Source organism: Periplaneta americana, chromosome 2 (assembly GCF_040183065.1).
Source record: "Periplaneta americana isolate PAMFEO1 chromosome 2, P.americana_PAMFEO1_priV1, whole genome shotgun sequence".
NCBI lineage: Eukaryota > Metazoa > Arthropoda > Insecta > Blattodea > Blattidae > Periplaneta > Periplaneta americana.
This window is the reverse complement of record NC_091118.1, coordinates 166,254,655-166,279,123: the sequence shown is the minus strand read 5'-3', so window position 1 is coordinate 166,279,123 and position 24,469 is coordinate 166,254,655. Positions and strand designations below refer to the sequence as shown.

General features: G+C 34.4%; 1 protein-coding gene across 1 annotated transcript in view; it reads right to left on the bottom strand.

The window, feature by feature from the left end:
* Positions 1-24,469, bottom strand: part of LOC138694780 (protogenin-like) — a 538,126-nt gene that overhangs the window by 20,940 nt on the left and 492,717 nt on the right. Inside the window, exons 10-19 of the mRNA XM_069818842.1 lie at positions 21,874-22,065; positions 17,837-18,012; positions 15,534-15,669; positions 13,983-14,280; positions 11,069-11,199; positions 9,514-9,701; positions 8,776-8,953; positions 4,118-4,428; positions 2,224-2,343; positions 1,011-1,168 (exon numbers count right to left, since the gene is read on the bottom strand). Coding sequence (XP_069674943.1) covers positions 1,011-1,168; positions 2,224-2,343; positions 4,118-4,428; positions 8,776-8,953; positions 9,514-9,701; positions 11,069-11,199; positions 13,983-14,280; positions 15,534-15,669; positions 17,837-18,012; positions 21,874-22,065 — 1,888 coding nt within the window. The remainder of the gene's footprint in view (positions 1-1,010; positions 1,169-2,223; positions 2,344-4,117; positions 4,429-8,775; positions 8,954-9,513; positions 9,702-11,068; positions 11,200-13,982; positions 14,281-15,533; positions 15,670-17,836; positions 18,013-21,873; positions 22,066-24,469) is intronic.

The following is a 24,469-nucleotide window of genomic DNA, read 5'->3' as shown; positions in this document are numbered from 1 at the left end:
TTTTTGCACATAACAGGGGTTAGCAGTTGCTTCTTAATAGGCTTACGAGCCCTTCGTCCAGCTTCCAAAAGCCTACGCCGCACTGTTGTGACGTGAATATTCGCCCCAGTGGTAGCCATTAACTCACGGGTTAAGTCGACAGCAGTTAGTCTAGAATTTAATTTACTTTTCCTGACAATTAAACGATCATCTGCTGGTGAAGTCTTCCTTTTCCGGCGTGTGATGGATCCAGTCTCCCTGTATCGTTTTATGATCGAATTAACAGTAGCCAAACCGATGTGACATTCTGCAGCAATTTGCCTCTGTGTCATAGAAGAATGCTCTGCTAATGTTATAATTTTAGACCGTTTTCGTGGAGTTGTATCCTTTTGTGAAGACGACAGAATGTACACAGGATTGCAGTATTAAGTGTTCAACACAACTGAAATGCTTATAAGTACAAAATGTCACATATTATAAAAAAAATAATGACAGACCTTCAACAATGGAATTACACGTACTACAGATGTCAATTAAAGCGGTATGAGCAGCTGTGAGGCCAACAATGACAGAAAATGTAAAAATATGTCGTGTTCGGATTAATTTGCACGCTACTGTGTATGTATGTATGTATGTATGTATGTATGTGTGAATATATATATATATATATATATATATATATATATATATATATATATATATATATATATATATATATATATTTCACTTATTTTAGAATAGTTAGACACAAAGACTACCCTGGCATAATTGACAAAAGTGAAGAAGCAGAAGATGAAAATGGTGATGTTGATAGTGGTATTGGTGCTGGTGGTGAGGGTTGTGATGGTGGAGGAAGTGATGATAATGGTAGAGGACGAGATAGTGATGATATGGGCTGACAATTTTTAACTTGCTCTGAAGAAGAATGGTCCAAGTATTTCTTATTCTGGAACCTATGCATTATTGCGTCGACAATTGCAGAAAATTAATACCAGAGTATTATGAATAAAATTGAATACAGTCTACTATACCTCAGTGTGAGCAGAGGGGTATGATGGTCAGCCAGCAACCGAACCTCCTCTTCACCACCACTACCTGATCTCCGGTCACTGTGTGAGTGACTGGAACGTGATTTTGCCACTGGTAACAGCACTCTCTGTTGGGGATCTACATTACTACCACGACTGAACTGCACATAAAACAAAAAAAAGTTTCATGTAATTACAAATTGTAACCACACTTCATACATTTAGCTCATAAATAAATCTGATGTCTTCACTACAATGAAAAAGCATGTAATTAAATTAACTATACACATAGGTTCAATGTTCTTCAACAGCAAAACAAAAGCAAAATCATTACGCGGGTGCAGAGGGTTGTTGGAAGCTAACATGGGCTGCCAGATGTAAGGTTTTACCTGGAACAGTAAAGGTACGGAATTTTTCTGTTTTGTTCCATATACGATGCAAATCTTTAACTGTACGCCAAATGCTCCAATTCTGAACATGAAGCATGAAGATTAAAGCATGGCATAAGTGGCATGTTTTTTGGTTGTGAGGAGTAAGCAAGAAGGACTTAGATTACTTAGAGCATAGAATAAATGACATATTTTTGGTTATAAACTGCAACAGGTTTTTAGATAAATTGGATGATGTTTTTTCCAGGTGAAATTTTAATGTCATATTTTCAGGTAAGTTATGATCTAGTACTATTTTGTTAATTGTAAATATGAATTTCCTCGCTAGATACCGGTATACTATTAATGTACAGTATACATATATATCTTTATAGGCAGCCATGTAGCTCAATTGGTAAAGCAACTGGCTATAGACTAGAAGATCCTGGGTTCAAACTCGAGTGGTGGTAGGATTTTTCTCGTTACCAAAACTTCCAGAATGGTTCCGAGGTTCACTGAGCCTCCTATGAAATTGAGTACCAGGTCTTTCCTGAAGATAAAAGACGATCAGACCATGATCCCGACCACACCACCTCATTTTTGTGTCAAAGTCATGAAAGCATGCTGTTTTGCCTATGCCCCCCAAGCACCTTAATGGATAAATGATCACTTCCCTTCTCCTTCCTCCTCTGATTAGATACATATGTTTTAACAGTGCAGTTTACAATAGTACATCTCCTCCACTCGTCCCAATCTGTGATGTAACACAGATACCTTGTGCTTACTCTAATGCAATACGTGAACCTCACACAATTTCAAGTCAAATTATGTGTCCTCTTTGAGCTTACCTGTGGATTTTCTATGATGCGAACACTGCTTCTGTCACGTGATGCCTGTCCATTAGGTATCCGACCATTCGTTAACAATGGATGCTTAAGACCGTTCACTTGTCCATTTGGGTAACCACCCTATATATAAAAGATACAATTCATTACTGGTATGTAACTTTCAAAATAGCATTAATAAATCCAATATACAAAAAGATGATAGGCTACAATGTGCCAACCAATAACAAGTAATTATCATAAACCAATTATTCTGCTAAACATAGTAGGCTACACAAAACATTAGCCATTTTGTTAAATGCAGGATTAAATCAAATTAACTGAAACCAAATTAAATGATTGTGAAATGAACTTTCATCAAAATACTGCAGATCTACTGTTAATAATTTATATTTGTAGTAAAATAAACTTTTGAAGAATGTTACGAATATAACATTCATTTACATAATCTAGTTCTAGATTTCACACGTGCTTTTAATTCTATTCACAGAAAGAAAATAGTTGAATGCTTGACACAGTATGAAGCCCCACATAAATTTATTAGATTAATTGTATTAACCTTAACAAATACAAAATCTACGTTATTCAACTTAGTAAGTGATTCTGTTCTGAAACATTTAGATCTGGGAGGAAATTATATATCCACTAGACTGAAACAATGTATTGCATATGATCTTATGTTAACTGCAAGGACTAAATTGTTTTAAAAAGTGCATTTCAACAATTGAAAGAAAGAGCAGCACAATATGGACTAATGATTAACTTGGACAAAACAAAATAAATGAAATGTACTATGAACAATAAGAATATAGAACATCTGAAACGTTAACAGAACACAAATAAAACATATTATTGTACCTCTTTTAACTGTCTTGGTTCTACAGTAACTGGTAGCAATACAATATACGACGAAATAAAGTGGAGAATAGACCTAGGAAATAAAGCATATATAATGCAAACCTCTCATTGTTGAAAGCAAATTACTGTATTATCTCACCAAAGTTAAGATGAAAATTTATACAACAATCATAAGAGCAGTAGCAATCGACCAGGATCATAAAAGAATATTAAACAGAAATTACATACTTTCGAAAGAAAATTTTAAGGAAAATATATGGACAAACAAAAGAACCAAATGACACATAAAGAATCAAAACGTACAGTTAACTTAACAGAATCACACATAATAAAAACATCATACATTTTGTTAAAACCCGAAGAATAAGGTGGTTCAGTCATGTAAATAAAATGACAAATGACAAAATAGTTTTAAAAAATTAATAACTGGAATACACTATTAAAAAAAGCCTTATGGAAAACCTAAACTTAGATGGAGAGATAATGTTATTAAAGACCTGAAAGAACTTTTAAAGGTTAGCAATTGGATTACAACAATCAAGACAGGAAGACATGGAGAAAATTTGTTGAGAAGATCAAAAATTTATTCTGAGAAGATGTAGCGCCTGGAGAAGAAGAAGACTTTCAAAATGGTCAAACAAGAAAAACAAACATGCACAGATTGTATATGAAAGTAACAAGTCTTACGTCGACAATTTAATTGGCCCCACTATGACTGGAATTGAATCATTATTGAAGCTGTCAGTTTCAAGTATGAAAATCTGTCATCAAATGGCTATGTTCTTTTTAATCAGTTATTTAACAATGCTGTATCAACTGCGAGACGAGATCGAAAATTCCCCACAGATTACCTTACATTTGCTTTACAGATAGGAAAAACCTAGGAAAAAACTTCATCGGGTGTTCAGTCAAAAATCTGGTCGCAGTTTAGAGGCAATAATGAGCCACTTTATGGTACTGAAGTCACCATATAGTTGGAAGGCAGAAGCTACATAATGGGTACAATCTGTACATATGAATGAAACAAAAATGAATTTACCTTAGTATCCAAGTGATCAGTGTTACTGTCACATGGTATATTGGTAGTAACAGCAGTAACAAAGTAATCCATTTCATGTGTTTCTGAAGGGGCGGATGTAGCCATTATGTGAGCGTGACTGGCAGGAGATCTATCCCATTCCCTGTAGTAGCCATTCCCATTTACATGATGGCTCCCAGATCCACACGTGGCTCCACCACCTGCACCACTACATTCGGGTGATGCAGACTTGAGACAACGTCTTCGCCAAACAATGGCTATAGCACATAAAATGATGCATCCAACTCCAATGGCCACACCCACGACTATACCTGTATATAAATATCAACAGATAATCCAGTTCAATTGCTGCATATTACACTAATTCTCGTATTTTTTATGCTTTATTATCGTATTTCAATTACATGAAAGACAGGAAAGTCTACAATCTTAGAAACTGGTGTTTGTATGGGATGAAGTAGGATGGCATGCTACCAAGCAGACAAGTATGACGTAGTCTATGAGAAAAATATAGTAAAGTTTCCTATTCACTGTGACGAAAGAAAGAAGACAAGAGAATAACTAATAATGATATATGAAATAAAATTAGAGCAGTGAAAAAGTTTAGGGCAAAAATATTCGTAATGTTATGAGTAGTAGTTTAAAAATGTATGAAGTATGAATAAGTGAGTAATTTTCGTGTGTTAATGTACAGAAGTACAAGTAAACTTATATATGAAGATGTTATGAAAGAAGGGTTGATAAAACAGACTATGGAACTAGAAAAAGTGTTTAGTTATTAAAGTAAAGAAAAGTGCAGAAAAGTGAAAGTGTTTCCTAATAAATATGACGAAAGAAAGAAGATAAGAGAGTAATTGATATGATATGATATGATATGATATATGATATGATGATATGATATGATATGATATGATATATGATATGATATGATATATATTTGTCATTAAGCACTTTCTTCCGGTGAGATTGCACTTCACATATTATAAGAGAGCAATTAATAATAATAGATGAAATAAAATAATGTTAGAATTCTCTAAGAAACAGACAACATCCCTGCATTACATTGGATTGCTAGGCAACAAATGGAATCATCCTCCGTCGAGGAGGAGGAGGAGGAGAAGAAGAAGAATAAGAAGAAGTAGTAGTTCTCTAATGAAGTGAATAAGGTAGGGGTAAATGTTAAGGATAGTAGTTTAAAAGTTTATAAAGTAGGAAAAAAAGTGAGTTACTGGAGTGTGGTAGTATATAAAAGGAAAGTGAGCTCAGATCTGCAGAGCAGTTACAAAAGAAAAGTCGATTCGATAAGATAAAATTTGGAACATGGAAATCAGTGTTTAGTTATTTATCAGCACAAGATAATGGTAAATTTAGAAGAGTTATTATGATGAAATAATCCAGTAGTATGGATAAATAGAAGCTGATTACAAAGTAATGCAGATAGTATTATTATTTCTAGTATATAAAAATATAAATACGTAAAATTACATTATAATAAAATATAGTTATGGTGTGACCAGAATGCAGAAATGCGGTGAATCGATATTATGACTAGTATTTAAACTGATTGACAATTAACATCATATTACATATTAAATAACAATTAATATCATATCATATATAAATCATATATCATATCATAATAATAATAATCTGTGGCGCTACAGCCCGTGAAGGGCCTAGACCGACCAGCCGGCTGCTGGCTTCACGCCCATGTGTCGAAGCAGAGATGGACGATCATCCAACCAGAATGGAGGTATCGTGTGGTTAGCACGATGATCCCCCCAGCTGTTATAGCTGGTATTCGCAACCGGATTTCGCTACCTATCATAGCTCCCCAAGTGCATCACGATGCTGGGTGGGCACCGGTCCCATACATTGGCCGAAATTTCATGAGAAAATTTCTTCCCCCATGAGGACTCGAACCTGCGCGCATTCCATAACGCGAGTGCTAGGTAGACCGCGACGCCACAGCATATCATATCATACAATATACAATATAATATTATAATAATTATATCATATCATATCATATCATATCATATCATATCATATAACCTCGCGACTCGCTCAGATGTTGATTTTCACTTTTTGAGCGTTTTTCTGACAAAGCATTGAAGCTTAATTTAACATACTAGTGCTAATATTGATCTATTACGAAACCACTTAACTTCTCTCTCTCATAAGTTGTTTCCAAAACCTTGTAACTTAACACCATACAGTAGTGTGTTGCTAAGCATTGCTATCTATGGAGCAAGCAAACTGTTTGCATGTAAGAAGCTGTTTCATTGTTTCTTGTCATTAACTCTGTATTATTTGTAGATATTTTCAGTTAGAAATCTTTTTTTCTGAATATGTCACACATAAAATGAGATGTAGTTCATGACTCAAAAGCCACTAAACCCTTTAAAATGAGAGTTAATTAAGAGGTTTTGAATCTAAGGCTCTGTATAAAACACGCATTGTTTAGAGGTTTTGTTTATAAAATAGCCTCATACAAAAATAAGTATGGTAACAAAAATAATGTTTTAGGCCTTTGAATGCTATCTACTTCAAATAACTTATTCATTTTGATTTGTGTTATATCAAGATGTTTGCTATACTTCTGCACGGGGTCCTCCTGTGTCCTAGAATGACAGCATCAGTCTCTACTATAAGATAAAATAAATTGGTGTACATAATTTTACGATCTACAACCTCAAAACCCAGGAAGGCCCTTGTTTTATTTGGCATGAAGACAACGGGCAGATAACTTCCAATTAATTCAGCACAATCCTCTATAATTTAATTTCAGACCTGCCAATTGTTTCAGGAGATAAAGTTGTTTCATATAGTGATGGTTGTGCAGCTCAGAACAGAAATGTTAGGTATGCTGAGCAATGCCTTGCTTCATGTTGCCCAACGAAATAAAGTGGCAGTCGCTCAGAAATATTTGTTAAAGAGTTCATACCCATATGGACTGTGAGTCTATGCACTCACTCATTGAAAGGAAATTAAATAATCTAGAGGTTCACATTCCACCAGGGTATGTGTCAATAAATTTGTAAGTTAGCTCGCCATAAACCAAGGCCCTTTTCAGTGTCACATTTAGAATTACATGTATTTTCGAAACTTCGGTGTACTGAATTATTACAGCTCTATTAAGCCTGGTTTCAAAACAGGTGATCCTAAGACAACTGATTTAAGATGCATCAGATACAAACAAGACGGCACAATTACAAACTTCAGTATTATGATGGCTGGACACCATTATGGCACAGAAAGAAAACCGAGAACAATAAGGAAGACAGTACTTTGTACTGTGCAACCAACCTTTGAAAATGAAGTTAAATTTGAACACTTGCAGGAATTACAAAAGATCCTGCCTAAGGATGTTTATTCTTTATATGACAATTTGTCTCATTAATTTCTTACTATGATGGTTATGCACTTACTTACTTACTTACTGGCTTTTAAGGAACCCGGAGGTTCATTGCCGCCCTCACATAAGCCCGCCACTGGTCCCTATCCTGAGCAAGATTAATCCTGTCTCTACCATCATATCCCACCTCCCTCAAATCCATTTTAATATTATCTTCCCACCTACGTCTCGGCCTCCCCAAAGGTCTTTTTCCCTCCGGCCTCCCAACTAACACTCTATATGCATTTCTGGATTCGCCCATACGTGCTAAATGTCCTGCCCATCTCAAACGTCTGGATTTTATGTTCCTAATTATGTCAGGTGAAGGGGTAGCTGTGAATATATTGAATAAGCAGTCATGGACAGCCGATAAGGGGTGGTCCTCCAGCTTGGGGGTTGGGCGAAGGGCTAACAACCCATCACCGTAAAAAACAGCTTGTTACGAAACCTAACAGTTATGCACTACACTTACAAAAGTAAATTTTCAACTTGGGGATATTAGTTCAGTTTTATGGCACTCAACAATGTGTTTTCATCTTTAAATAATATTGAAATACAAAGTGTTCATAAGTAAAACTGTGATTAATATGTTGTTCCTATTAGAAACATCCCTAAACACATTCGTTTTTTACACTTCATGTTTATACGAAACTACAGTACTATAGTCAAATTGTTACATACATTCGAAACAATGTGTTATTGTGAAATAAAATAATCTGTAAATATCCTTCCTATTATTAAAATCCAGAATAAGTAACTCACCTTCCATTTACAAAAATAAGCATCAAAACCTCTTAAGTGACCAAAAAAGTGTGGTTCAGAGGAGAAGTTAGCACAAAAAACTCTAAATCAAAGGTATATAGAGTAAATGTTGCATAAAACCTACTTCAAATGACCTACCCATACATTCTTCAAAATAAACCGTTTTTATTCTGTATGGTAAAATCTTGTTTTGTTCACTTAAGAGGTTTTGGAGTTAAGGTAACGAAATATAATATATTATATCATATCATATCATATCATATCATATCATATCATATCATATCATATCATATCATATCACATCATATCACGTATCATATCATATCATTATCATATCATATTAAGTACACAAAACATACTGTGAAATTTTTGAGATATTCATACAAATTTGCGTTTTCAATATCACAGGTATTGAAAAGTGTTCTTTTGAGAAGATAGTAATTAGTAATAATCGTCATTAACAGGTCTGATTATAATAAACACAATTCATTACACTTACCTAAATGCTGGTCAGTCTTTGGATTATGCGAATAGGGAGGTCGTTCATTGGGAGGAGTGACCTGTGGTGGCACTACTGGAATAGTTATAGTTATTTTTTCAGAAGGAGGACCCATTCCTGCTTGTGTACCTGCACGTACAGACATGTAGTACCGTGTGTTAGGCTCCAAATCTGTAATCTAAACAAAGTGACATGACTATTAGAAAAATAGACTGGTTGTGTGTTATATAAGAATATATATTATGGTCCATCAGACAAAATATCTGAATGGAAATAAATAAATTCAGTCTTGAGATAAGGATGTGAACTCTCATGTCTTCTGCTTTATATTTATATGAATGCAATGATGCAAGACTTCAAGAAGAAAATATTTGTAAGGATCCCGATTAATATAAATTTAATTGCTACAATAATTTTTACAGACAACCTAGTCTTATTAGCTACATCTGAAGATGATTCACAATGGTCAGTACGTATTTAAATGTGGTAGCCCAGAAGTACTCTAAAGAAATATACAGTACCAAGCAAAATCTGTCTAATTTATAAACTCCCAGAATGGTTCAACGTTATTATTTATTTAGATTATAAACCATCTTTTCTTGAAAATTTAGACATACCATAAAAAATGTTGACATTCAATAAATCTATGGGCATCATTATTATTATTATTATTATTATTATTATTATTATTATTATTATTATTATTGTAGATATGAAAAAGAAAGACATTTCACTTACCTCAGTACTCAACTTAGAGTTGGACACATTGACAGAACGTACATTATTCTGTGTTACACCAAACACTCGAAAGACAGAAATCTCATAGTTCTTGATCACACCATTGGTATGCTGAGGTTCTTTCCAAGATACACGAATTGTGCTTGAATTGAGAGCTCTCCATTGCACATCTGTGACTGCACTTGGAACTATATTAACAAGTACAAATTACTTAATTATAATTTTTAAAAGATTAATTTTATAACTTCAATATAATATTTCACCACTAGATGTCTATGACGTAGCAATTTATTTTAATTCAAATTATTTACTTCAAATAAATGAAACTTTGAAATGCAACCATGCTTCACACAATACAGTTATACAAAATAGAAGTTTTTCAAACTTCCTATATACATGTAAAGCAGTATTTTCTTAGCATTTATTGTCCATTACATTCTAATAACAAAACAATTTAAAACTTATACAATATGTCCCTCTTAGTAAGTTTCAAACTATACAGACTGGACATTCCCTGCTGTCATGGGGTCATACAGGATTAAAGAGCATATGGGAACTTACAATTTTTTTAATGAATCATATGGAGAAGAAAAAAATTTGCCCATATTAAGGCATGTGAGCGCTGAACTTTTGTATACAGAGATTATATTTTCTACAAGGAGGTATGCACTGATCTTAGATCAGCTCTTGCTGCTCCTACTATATCTTCTTTAACTTTCATAAACTTAAACAAATGGTCCACCTCTAGTGTTAGAATGTAGAACCACATATAAAAGAATGATTGAAAACAAACACCGAAGTGCTGCAGATACACGCTTCTGGATTCATTAAGACAAGGTGTGCTTATACTTTGAGAGCTTCATGAAATCTTTTTTAAATCAAGCTTGTTTTACAATTAAAAGTTGAAGCAAAACAATTTCTTTACTTCTACTTTAACATAGAAACAGTCATTAAACGATGGTCAGAGGGATAAAGAAAAGAGAGTAAAATATATTTCAAGGAAGAAAAATAAGAGATGAGGTATATGGTCAAGAAAAAAAAAATACTCTAACAGCATTGACTGGAACTAAACTATTGCATATCAATTACAAGTGATTTCTCCACCTTCGTAACTTATCAACAGATGTAAACACAACCATGATCTAAGTTACAAGCAAAATGTTTACTAAAAAATGTTAACATAAGGTATTTCTTCATATAACTACACTTATACACTACAAACATTACTCACAGTACACAATGTGATGTAGAAAAGCAATGAAATAAAAACAATGGCAATGGGAACTAATTATTCATAGAAACCTCGTTCACAGTTATGGGACAAATTCAGCTACGATTTGAGCTTCAAATGAGATACTGACTGAACTGTTAGTTTCTGTAGCAGATGAAATGACAAATTTCTATCACTGCAACATATGCATTGTTCTGTGATTTGATTTCCAACCGATTCAAAAGTCTCATTAATCAACATATGGGCAAGTTTTTTAAAAATGGAAATGAATACAGTGAAGTGGATGCATGTCATTATGCTCACTGCTTGCAGAAAAATACTTACCAGCTTCAAGTGTGCGGCACTCCACCTTCTGACTGTAGGGTCCATGTTGATTGTTGTGGTCATGGGTACGCACTGCAAACTCATATAGTGTGTGAGGTTTTAAGCACGTGACCTCCACACCATTACTTGTGCTGAAAACGAATCAATAATATTATTTTTCTGGTTGACATTAATGTGCTACTGGTATTAAAAAAAAGAGAAACTAATTCTAAACTCACGCCACTATCAATTGCGAGGATAACGTATTTGTTTAATTTTATATATACAGAGTACAAGAATGAATGGCGAGATTTCGTTTAATGATTGTACAAATCATGGTGTCAGTATTTTTCGAGTGGTAGTAGTGAAATCGTCAACTCAAATAGTTTTTTGCATGTGTGGTAACCATGAATGGTTTCCACCACTGTGGGGCAGGCCTGACTGTGAAACGAGCAGGCCGAGGTTCAAATCTTGGTTGAGACAAGTTATCTGGTTGAGTTTTTTCCAGGGTTTTCCCTCAATTCATTAAGAGCAAATACTAGGTAACTTCTGACATTGGACCCTGGACTCATTTCGCTGGCACTATCACCTTCATCTCATTCAGATGCTACATAATCATAGCAGTTCAAAAAGTGGGTCAAACCTAAGTTACAAGCATTCTTACTGAGCCACGAGGTTGCTTTATGACAGGCAGTGTTGATCGAGAGCTCCTGTAATGTAAGAAAGATCAGAGGAAAAGACCTTTGAAGTCATTCTGACTGCACTACATTGTTTCGATAAGTTTTTCCTGCTCACACCTTTTTCCGTTTTCAGTTTCTTTTAGTGGATGTTGTGTACAATATGGACAAACCGGGTCCTTCAGGAATAAAAAGATCCTTGGTAAAGATGATGTTAATTCTGTTTCAAAGAGAAGGAGGATTGCGACTGTTCAAGATTTGGATTGTGAAATAGCTGTAACCGGCTGGTTAGACGAATCAGACTTCAGCAATTGTGATAATGGTCCTGATGAGATAGTTCCCAGTTCGAGTGAAAATGACACATCAGAACAAGTTTTATCAGAAAATTAAGATGACCTTGTACATTCAACTGGCGTATGTTCCGACAACAATGAAGAAGCAAATGACTATCTGCCTAGAAGTAATAATTATATTTATGGTACAGGGGCGGCCCATCCTTATGTGCTACAGTGCTACAGCACAATGATAATTTTTGCTCAAATAAAGTGTTTGCAATATAATAGTATTTGATCTGCCATTTGACAATTTCCCGTTGTTATGTTCATGACGCATTATAGAGTGTTTAGTCTTCGCTCTTTGCTCTTTGGTGCCTCAGGGGGTTCGTTGTGCTACTCAAAACTTACATGAGAATGTAGACAGTTAATGCGCATGTGCGAAGCTGAAATAACTGCTCTGATTGGCTATTTTTACGCGGGGAAGTGCTGTAGTCAGCTTCAGCACAACACAGCTTGGAGATTGCAAAAGTAAAGCGTAAGGAAAGAATACTTGTTTGTGGAGGAACTCGGAACTATGTACAATGTATTTGGTAATTCAAATGTTCGACTGCTGCTGCCATCTACCAGTTTTTTGAGGTTCCTCCTGAATCAATCAGCAAGCGACGGAAAATTGAATCCCAGAAAATTGATGCCAAGGAGATATGTAACCGTATAATTCAGAAAACTACTCATCGTTTCCAATCTTTAAGCTACCTAGACGCAACAAAATTGTTAAACAGCGAATTTTTTGACAATTTTTTGCATAATTTTCCTGAACGTGAACTTGAAGTTGCTGTCAACAGCTATACTGTACTAAACAAAAGAATGTTAAAAGACACAACTTGGAGTTCTATATGGAAGATCCGACTTCCGAAATAGAGATGGCTGTTCAATTGTTACAAAACATAGTCTCCAACAATTCACGGCATCCATTCTGTGAAGTAACGAAGTTTTTAAATATTTTGGTTACAACACCAATGACCACTGCTGAGCAAGAAAGATGTTTTTCTTGCTTGAAACGCATAAAAACGTTTTTAAGGAACACTATGTCCCAGGATCGCCTCACTGCTCTTGCAATACTGTCAATAGAAATGAGTATAATGTCCAGGATGGAGGGATTTAACGTTTAACACCAGGGTAATTGATAAGTTCTGCAGTAGGAAGGAACTCCATATTTCGTCACTAGGTGAGTCTCAAATTAAGATAAATACATATAAGTGTATACAGTAGGCCGATATAGAGATTGTAGCACACTCATTATTTTGACCACCAGCCACTACTGTTATGGTAGAAAATCTGTAACTTTGAAGACTCATTTTTCAAGTGCCTTTGTCTTTGGTTAGAATGTTGTTTTTCCCTAGTTTCTGGGTTCATTGGGAACAATTTCAAATTTCAAATTTATTTATTTAATACTTTAATTTGAGCTACATTAGGAATTGCAACTCGAAAGAGCATAATCGTGCTCGGGTGCAGTTCAGTTCAGAGACACATATGTTCACTTTTTCTTATTTCATAATTTCGTAGTGCTATATATCTATGTATGTCTGTACGAGAATTAATACCAAAGTTTTTGTAGGTTGATTTTTTAATATTATTTTGCATTGAATAATGAATGTTAATTCAACTCCATATAGACTCCTCGAATGCACCCAATACTCAAAATTCTTTTAAAATAAAAAAATATATATTATTATTACAACTTAATCATCAACTGTCTTTTGGACCTCACCATGTTATTGGTGTTTCAATTATGGCACAACCTTAGTTAAAGATTAAAGGTACTTGCCTAAATAGCGAATGATGGTTAGTGGAAATGGCGATAGTTTAACATGGTGGTAACTATAGCTCCACTGTATTAACAGTTAAATGCTATCTACCATATTCTGTATAATGAGAAAATAAACACTACGTTAATAAAGAATAGTTACTGAAATACGAACTTACCTGCTTACATAGCTATATACAGAACTGTTTCGTGGATGGCTACTTTGAACCAGACGATATCCCACAGTATAGTAGCTCACGTTGATAGCAGACTGTGGGGGTGTCCAGGTCAAGTTAATGGAGATGGGTGATATGGGTTCAGCCTCAAGATTTGTCGGAGGTTCTAACCCCATGGAGGGAATAGCCATGGCTTCATCAGTTCCACTCAGAGGAAGAGTGTGAATTGCTTTCAAACCGGATTCACCTGGACCTTCACTATAGTAGCCGTGTACACTAACTTCATACCAGGAATCTGGCTCTGCAAAACCATACAACCTCAATGCTAGATATGTCTGATTCTGAAAAACAGGGTGCTATGTTTCAAGACATAACATACCAATGTGGTGATGTGGTGTACTAACTATGCATAGATCCTGAAAATGGAAAATAAATAGTTCTAAGCAGTGATTTTTCCGGCATTATGCAACGGTACACAGTATTGACAGCTTTCTTCTTTCAGCTTTATAAAGTTAACATTTCTGTCATAGAATGGCAAAATGAATCATACAACTGGCAGTGGGTACAAACAGCAAGCTATGATTCCATGAAGAAAAAGGTGCCTCTAAAAATATGTCCCGAACTCGGGTGTTATTTTAAATCTGATTAACTTGTCAATTTTGGAGAGTACTAGCAACAGTGTGCTTAAATGTCAGTAGATTTACTGGCATGTAAAAAAAGAAAATTCTGACAAACCAGTGACACTGATATAACCTTGGCAGTTGCGAACATCGTTAAAAAAACATAATTCACAATTTCAGAAATTTTATGGTCACTCATCAGTCAAACAAAGATTTCACTAGTCAACATGGTCAAACTACAGAAGTGCAATATTTCCCCCCCCCCCCACTCAAGTACTTAACATTTTTCATTCATTAGCTCTGGTAATCATGATCTTACAGATTTCCTGAGAGAGTTTGGGAACTGATGTTTTAAAATAGCAATTACATTTGTCTCCTTTTTACAATCTTCCATCAAATTATAGGAGACATTCTTTAAAAATTAAGTAAATATACTATGCAGGAATGTAGACCACCTGAGCGAGGGGCATACAGACTTATTTTCGACTTTCAATTTAAATATTATGAACATAGCATGGTTATAAACAGCTGTTAAATTTATGACACCCAGAATAACTGTAACATATATCACAACAGAAAACATGAAGAACAAAATCTTAATGTCTCATATTTATTTTGTCTATATTTTGGGTAATATTATACTTAGTTATTGAATATGAACAATATCCGCCAAATAAATCTCAAGAATGAATTGTAGGCAGGTAAACAAAGAGATCAATCAACTGTTTAAAGAGAAAAGTCTAGACGGATAAATACAGACAAATAGCATATTAAAAACTTACATTTTTACGAAAATCTTCAAATTAATATTTATAAAATCATAATACTTATTCACTCTAAATCTCGTCTAATGAGAAAAATAAAATGAATTTTAATGAAAAATAATATATATAAAAATATTCTCTGATTACAAGTCAGTATTTTCACAACTTACCTAAATTTCCAAGAAGGTACTGAGTAGTAATGGCGGTCAAATTAATGGGTCCAACTTTCTCACTATTTAGTTTACGATAGTAAAGTCGGAACCCATCTGGCTTGTACTTGTTTTCAGGAGATAGACTCCAAGTCACCTGAAATAAGAAAATACACACTTAAAATTAAAAAAAATAAGAACATTATTTAATATAATACGTACATGAATGTTTAACTTCGATGTTCAAATAATATGATTTAAAAGATATTGCTATGAAGGGAATGGAATTTAACATTTTTACACTAATAGCTCAGGTTCAAATAATCCATTCCATGTAGTTTTGGTTTTATTCCGCTAAACACTGATGACAGAGTGGTCTGTGCTACATTTGGTTTCATTTCTTTACTATAAACCAAAGCAATGTATAGTGGGTTATGTGACTCCGGATATCTGCAATGTACTACGTATTGTTTACACCAAACTTAAAATCAAACAATTTCCTTTGAACATACTGTGCAAAGAACTAATGCCGTCAAGACATCAAATAACATTTTGTTAATAATTGATGTTCTATTTATTAGAATTACCCACTGTGATGCATTTTTGAACAGGTTTTGACGAGTTTAATATTGAAATATTGAATAATTAATACATAATGCCATTTAAAAAACAATGTTAGTGGTTGTATCCCAATAGCAAATGACGTTACAAGGTTGCCTCCCCATCAGTATTATTAATTCCCCTTTTTAATTGTACACCTTTCATATAAAACAATTTTTCATTTGGTGATTCCATAGAAAGTTATTTTGGGTGGTCAAGATAAAAGGGACACTCTGTATGAGGTGCAATACTTTCTGACATTATTAAATACAGCCATGTTTTTAGACCTACTCCAATGTTTAGATAATACTGCTGGTTGTATCAATAGTAAACAACGAGAATCTTGTCTTTCCAGGATGTCAAACCTGTGAATTGTATTTTGTAAACCCATAATCTGGCTCAAAATCTTACAATTTCTATAAGAAGCTCATAAAAATCCACAAACTTTAATTTAAAATATATTTTACTATAATGATCATTTTTAGGTAGAATTATATTTTAGCGTATTTATTAAATACCATGAATTCCTCTGATTGAGGTTCTGGCTGATATGTACAGTACACCTACTAATGGCTACACATGTCAACTTAACAATATATGTCAGAGGAAGAACAATTGTTGCAGACAACTTAAGTCTAACTGGTGAACTATATGTTACTAATCAGTGATGTATGCAACAGAGAGGGGAAAGGAACTGGCCACCCTACCACACTTCTATTTCTGGCTTAGTTGCCCCTTGAGTGATGCCTTATTGGTTCACTTACGAGGTTCCAACTAGTGTTCGAATTGTTAAACATGCCACTTATGAAATAAAATATTTTATTTATTATTTATTTAATACTTGGAAACTTGGAACAAAGCCATTCGGCTTCTTGCTTCCCAATAGAGTGCACTAATTGAGTTCATATTGACACTGATGATAAAATAATAGTACATTATGCAACGAGCCTATAATGATAGTAATTAAGACGCGAGTATGTTTGTTTATGAAACGAGCGCAAGTGAGTTTCATAATTTTCATACAAGCGTCTTAATTACCATTATAGGCAAGTTTCATACGACTTTTTATGCTCGACCATATTTCTAACTTGAAATTATTCAGAAGTATTCATTTTATTTGTATCTGACTGAAGATCGGAAGTGACCTTGTGCATAGCTCGTGAATTGTGAGATGTGCGCAGATGCGAACGTATTGATTTTTTCCGAGGAACAATAATGTCATTGACCTTGATGTAATGTAGAGAATAGCATGAACTAATTTTGATATAACCTGGAAATTGATTTAGAATTGAAAAACGAGATGACAAATTGAATTTATTTGAATATCATTTACAATTAACGCTAATTATTATAGTAACAGAACATAATCTTCTGGGACAGTATTGGATTTCCAGTCTCCGTGACGTTTCCTTCATTGTCTTTCGATTGCATATCCGAGAATAATCGAAAACCTGAACTTTAATGAATAGGTGTACTTTAATGACATGCATTAAAGGACTGCTACCAGGTGTATAATTACTACATTTCGGCATGGTCGAGCATAAAATATGTTATGATTTTACGTAATTTTTACATCTTTTAAATTACGAACTGCTTCCTATTTTATTAAAACGACTTTGTGCAAACAAGCTAATAATTTCACACCTATGCATAAGTTTACTACTTTCTTAAATTGCAGGTTTTCTTTTCTAAACACACTACATAACAATGAATAATTACTATACCTCGATTGAAGTGGAGTTGACAACAGTCAAATGTACTGTAGGTGCTTTAAGAATATTCTGTGTATCATAAATTGGCGTATCCTCATCTTTCCATTCAAAATCATCTGGCTGGTTTGGCCAACCTTTACTTGTGGCTGCAAGAACTCGAACTTGATGCCTCTTGCCTGGATGCAGTCCTGAAAAAATTACGAAGAGAATATGATTATTGCCTAAATTATGTTAAATGTTCATCACATTACTGGAAGCAATGCAACATTACATTTACAATACCACAAATCATATATCACGAAAGTTATTTCCAGACGACTGTTGTAATGTAATGATGAAAATGTTTTTCGAGTTCCTTCACCTCCAGTTGTTACAGAGTGGTTATAAACACGTTAATTTGCAAACAGAAAGGGAAATGGAAGATGTTGTCTTTTGACATGAGTTTATATACACTGATGAATTCAGCAGGTGACCCAATACGGGAGTGTGGGATGGATGCCTCTTTCCTTGCAGCTTCCGGAGATCTCATGTTCAGAGAACCATTTTAATATAATTTCAAGGAATTTGTAACAAGTTTCACTACAAATATCTAAACTAAAAAAATTAAAATTAAATTTGTTTTTCAGTCATATATTGATCAACCTAGACAATTGTAATTCTTTACCACAGATAAAAATCTCCGCATTTCAAAACTATACATTTTATTAACATAAACACTACATGCAAAGTATTATTTTACTTACTTTTAACTTCAGAAGTTTAACTTAACTACTGTCACAGTTTTTTTCATGAAATTTTGACCAGTGCGCAGTGTAAGCAACCAGTGCTCACATAGTATTGTGATGAATTTGGGGAACTACAACAGGTAGCAAAATTCGGTTATGAAAACGAGCTATAACGATTGAGGCGATCATCATGCTGACCACATGTTACCCCTTTTTGCTTGGATGATCGTTTTCCTTTGCTGAGACATGTGGATGTAAGGCCAGCAGTTGGCTGATTCGCCTTGGGTCTTCATGGGATGTCACATCATCATCATCATCATCATCATCATCATCATCTACTATCACATTACGAATTTACTAACTTATTATGTACTGCCCTAGATAGATCAGTAACTCATTAAGGGCCAATATGTAAAAAATAAATAGTTAATAAAAATTTAAAACCTTATAACGAAATGGCTTACCCTTAGCAAATCTTGATTAAAGCCCAGATTTATATTCAGTAAACGTTAAGAATAACAAATATCACCAAGTGTACGACAATGGATGCAGTGCCTGTTGAGAGAGGTTTTTAACCTGCTCCACAAGACTCCGAAATCTAACAATGTAAAATTATGTCAAACCTCATGCATACTTTTGTAAGTGGAGGTTAATGATACCACAGATAAATACTTAATAACAAGAATGGTATTTAAGAGAAGAAAAGACATGGCTTATATAGGCCTAATCATAAACTTTGCTGAGTAAAATTTTAGTGCACATAAAATAAGGGTGTTAATCATGGCATATCCATCAGGTATGTATGATGATGATGATGATGATGATGATTATGATGACATTAAATCTTTATTCACACAAACACTTTTAACATTTACATCAAATATTAAAAATTGTTAAAACAACTACCGGTAACCACTTTTTTTATTATGCAGTGTGTAAATATTAAAACGTTTACCTTTTAAAGTCTTAAAAAAATAATTAATAATAATAATGATAATAATAATAATAATAATAATAATAATAATAATAATAATAATAATAATAATAATAGTAATTAGCAGCAGCAGCACCAATGGAATGGAATTGGATTGGAATTTTCGGGAGGAGGGCACTATAGCCCAGCACTGCGACCTTTTACGATCTATTGCGCTAACCTTCAAGCTAAGTGCATTCCCAAACCCATACCGGCTGACTATACTGAGGTTCGCTTTGTACACAGGTTTCGAGCAAGCCATCCAACTCGTTCCTAGGCCAACTCCCTCCATGTGTCATCAGGAAATGCTACAGAATGATGATAGAATGGAGAAATGTTGACGGAATGATGAAGATGCCTAATATGAGAAAACAGGAGAATTCCGAGAAAAACCCCTAATTGTGACTTTGTCCGCCACAAGCCTCACTATGGATTTTTCACTGAAAAATCCCAGGCCTAAATGGGACTCGAATCCGGACCGCCTGCATGACAGACAAGGTTTGACCACTCAGCCACTGCAGGGGCAGCAGCAAACAACAACAAGAAGAGTGCCTGAATGGATTTGCGAAGTATTATTACACAAAAATAAAAATTTCCTACAGGTTGTTAACTCCACCCAATCTCTCCTGCTGTTAAATTTCTCCCTCGGGGAAAATAGTCTGAAATCATCACTATAAATAACATTGTAATTACTTACTGCATGCAATGTATAGTGAGAATCATAAGTCAAAGACACCCTAATATGTCGCACTTCGGGGATATAATAACAATGCATCCACACCTGTGGAGTAAGCTAGCGCGTCTGGCCATGAAACAAGGTGGCCCAGGTTCGATTCCCGGCCGGGGCAAGTTACCTGGTTGAGGTTTTTTCCGGGGCTTTCCCTCAACTCAATATGAGCAAATGCTGGGTAACTATCAGTGCTGGACCCCGGACTCATTTCACCGCTATTATCACCTTACTTTCATTCAGATGCTAAATAAGTTGAGATGTTAATACAGCATCGTACAATAACCTACTAAAAAAAATAACAATGCCCACCATCTTGTCCACAATACTGGTGTGAGGCTACATTTTTTACATGGAAAGGGAGGTCATGTAACATATAAAATGACAATAAAAGATTCACGAAAATTCAATGGCGCAATCCATTTAATCGTACATTCATTAATAGACAAACTCCACACTGTACCATTTATTTTTTTCATTACAATAGAAACAAAAATCCGTTCATTGTTTGGATACTGTACCTACTGAGAAGTTAGGATAGAGAAATGTTAAACAATATTTCAAACAATCGTATCTTTTTTTTCAATCTCTGATAGGGCATGAAGTCAACATCAGAGTGAATAACAGAATGGTTTTATTGACAAAAATTAAGTACACCTATAAGCTACTTTTCAATATAATTACCATGGAGATTGAGACATTTGTCATGCCGATGCATCAGCTTGCCAATACCCTATGCAAAAAAAAGTTGCAGACTGTCTGTCAGGTCTGCACAGCGTCCCGAAACTTCTCATTGGAATGAAAGCACCGTCTTTCCAACCACTTCTTCATCACCTGGAAAAGTGGAAGTTACTCGGCTCCAGGTATGGGTTATAGGGAGGATGGTCAAACACTTCCCATTGAAATCGGAGACAGAGAATAGTTTTTGAAATCAATTGTGACAGGTGATGAAACGTGGGTTCGTTTCAACAATGAAGAAAGCAAAAAGCAGTCACAACAATGGATGCACCCAAATTCCCCAAACAAGCCCAAAAAGTTTAAACACACATTCAACAACAAGGAACTGATAGCTACAGTGTTTTGGGACTGACAAGGTGTTTTACTGGTTGACTTTATGGAGTTGGGGACACAATCAATGCGGATGCATACTGTGAAACATTGAGAAGACTATGAAGATTAATACGAAACAAATGGAGAGGCATGCTGTCTTTAGGTGTTGTCTTGCTTCATGACAATGCCCGTCCGCATTCTGCTGCGTCAACCAAAGAATTTCTTCAACGATTTCAATGGGAAGTGTTTGATCATTCTTCCTATAGCTCAGACCTGACGTTAAGTGACTTCCACCTTTTCTCAGTGATGAAGAAGTGGTTGGGAGGACAGCGCTTTCACTCCAATGAACAGTTTTGGGACACAGTGCAGGCCTGGCTCAACAGACAGGCGGCAACTTTATTTTGCAGAGGATATGTCAATAAAGCCATTTTGCTATTTACTCTGGTTTTGATTTTATGCCCTATTGGAGGTTGAAAAAAAATAGCCCTCACAAGTATATGCAGGAATTTTTTTTATCATGTATGATATTGTTTATATCGTAGTTTATGAAACTTAACTTACATATAATACTCACCTGTTATAACGAAATCAGTGATGTCACCTTTAACCTGCTCAACGCGAGATGATGCTTGACCCTTTCTTCGCCACTGTATCTTGTACTCTGTAACTACACCTTGAGCCTTCTCTTTACTAAGGGGTGTCCACGAAACACTGAGAGAAGTGGGGCTGATAGCTGTCAGCGACACTTGAGGGGCTGCTAAAGGAACTGAAGTTGAAAAGAACAGCATATAAGACTTCAACACTAATAAAAAGGATATTGGTTTAAATATCATATGATGCAGCAATCTACGAAGTAAATATAAATTAATAACTTTCTTGCTATAAACCAAGTGCAATTTCAATGGAAAACAATCACTGCAAACTAAATAAAATAAATACTACTATAAAATTAAATAATGAAGCAAATACATCATTTCTGTTGTTTGGGCTGTAACATCTTATTTACAATCTTTGAATGTCGAGAAGAAACTTATGAAGTCCCTACAAATATTAAATAACTTACCACAAAATAAAGAGAACCTTCCAATGAAAAGCTTAATTATGTAGCATTACAATGTTCTGTACAGTAAAGGCAATTCCCTTACCGATATATGACGTGGAAACATTAACGTTATAATCACAAAAACTAATGAATCAAAACAGCTGAAATGCTACTTCCAACATCAAATGCTCGTTGTTCATTTAAAGATCATAATGTAGCCATGTTATTAAAAATACAGCAAATCCTAGATTATCCATTACAATGAAGGGGCGAGATGAATAGTTCACTAAGAAAGATGGATATTCTGTACAATAAGTGATTATCTTATTTTAAAGATCACCTCTCTTAGACTTTTTTAAAAATCCATCCCATTTTTCTGCACTTTTTTTTTTCAACTACTGTTCATTCCTAATCTTTCTAGATAAGGTCAAGTAAATACTTCCCCTTTAGAAGCTATGAAGGAGCGTGGGCCCATGGAGGTAGAGTTTGATGCATTCTTCATCTCAACATTAGAATGAGATGATGTGGTTAGCACCACACAAAGAAAAGTACTCAGTTTGACAGGACTAATTCTTATGAAGAGAAGAATATTCTAAAATGAGGTCTTATTCTCTTGTTCAAAAGCCATACAAGTGTCTCCAATGATTCAAGTGTACTTTGTAATTAAATAAATCAGTCTTTTGGGCACACTCTTCTCTTCTATTGCAGCCATCATAACTAATGATGTGTATAAAAGCCCCATACACAGGTCAGAAATAACATTGTCACCTATTCATACAAGGAAAGTGTAACATCTGTATCTCGCCACTACTTAAACTTTTCTTTATCAATATTAACAATGTGGTTGATTTCCTCGACCAATTTTTCAATGTTTCTCATTCATATTTTTTCCTACATACCACCAGTCTCTTCAAATCCACGAAATCTGTCTGCGAGTTCCTCAATGTTGAAAAATTAAAAAACAAAGCTGTATAATCTGATGAGTTTATTGGGAGGTTGATAATTATTGTGAAGTTCTACTGTCTTTTAAATTTAATCACTGACAGTATATAACAAAATAGAAACAACTCCTTTCAAAATTAATTTACACAGATTAGCATATAAATTGCTCATTTATAAATCTACAAGAAGGAAGATACAACGTCCATGAAAATAACGGAAAGATGGCCTTAACATTGAACAGCCTTGTGACTGGAAAAAGACCTTGTTCTCTTCTTCTTTTCCAATCAAAACGGTAATCTACGAACTTTCTAAAAGGACCGAGTATTTTATGTGGACCAAATAAAGTTTAAATAATCAAGTTATACAATATTTCGACAGAATATCAAGTTTTCTGTGTGTAAAGATCTATTTTAATCTTACCTCAGTCCTCATATAGCATTACATCCATCTAGAAAAACTATAATTTCAAATAGTGAAGGAATTATCCAAATCGATTAATTAGCTTCTGAGATTACTTCATACAAACACACAAACATTCTCTGTATATTAATATTGATAAACATTTATATATTTATATATTCTCATCATAGAATACAAATATATCCTTATAAAAATACTATTAAATGAATAATATTCTCCGTTTGTTGTGTGCAAGGCCGCCTTAAATAGATGTCATTTGTTTTCATTTCATTACAGCCTATTAGTCTGAGGCAGCAGTGATAAAACATATTGTCATTTTAAAACTCTTGTATCTCGTTAAAGATCAGTCTTATCAAAATTTTGCATAGAATAAAACTTATCGGAAATCATTTTTAAAGAAACTTTTGATATGTAATATTTTTCATAAAAATCGATAACAAGAGAGATATTTCGATTTATTTAATTCAGGCCCCCTTATAACTCCTCTTTTAAATGAAGTATTTTAAATGCCCTATAGCCTAAAATCTAAGTTAGAACGAACTTTATATTCCAATTTTCATATAAATCCGTTCAGTCATTATGTGCAAAAAAGGTAACAGACTGACATACAAAAAAATTTCAAAAAAGCGATTTTTGGTTTCAGGATGATTAATTATACATGTTAACACTAATTATTTTTGTAAAAGCGAAGATTACTAGAAAAATTTCGGTTACAGATTTATTATTTACTTACTTACAAATGGCTTTTAAGGAACCCGAAGGTTCA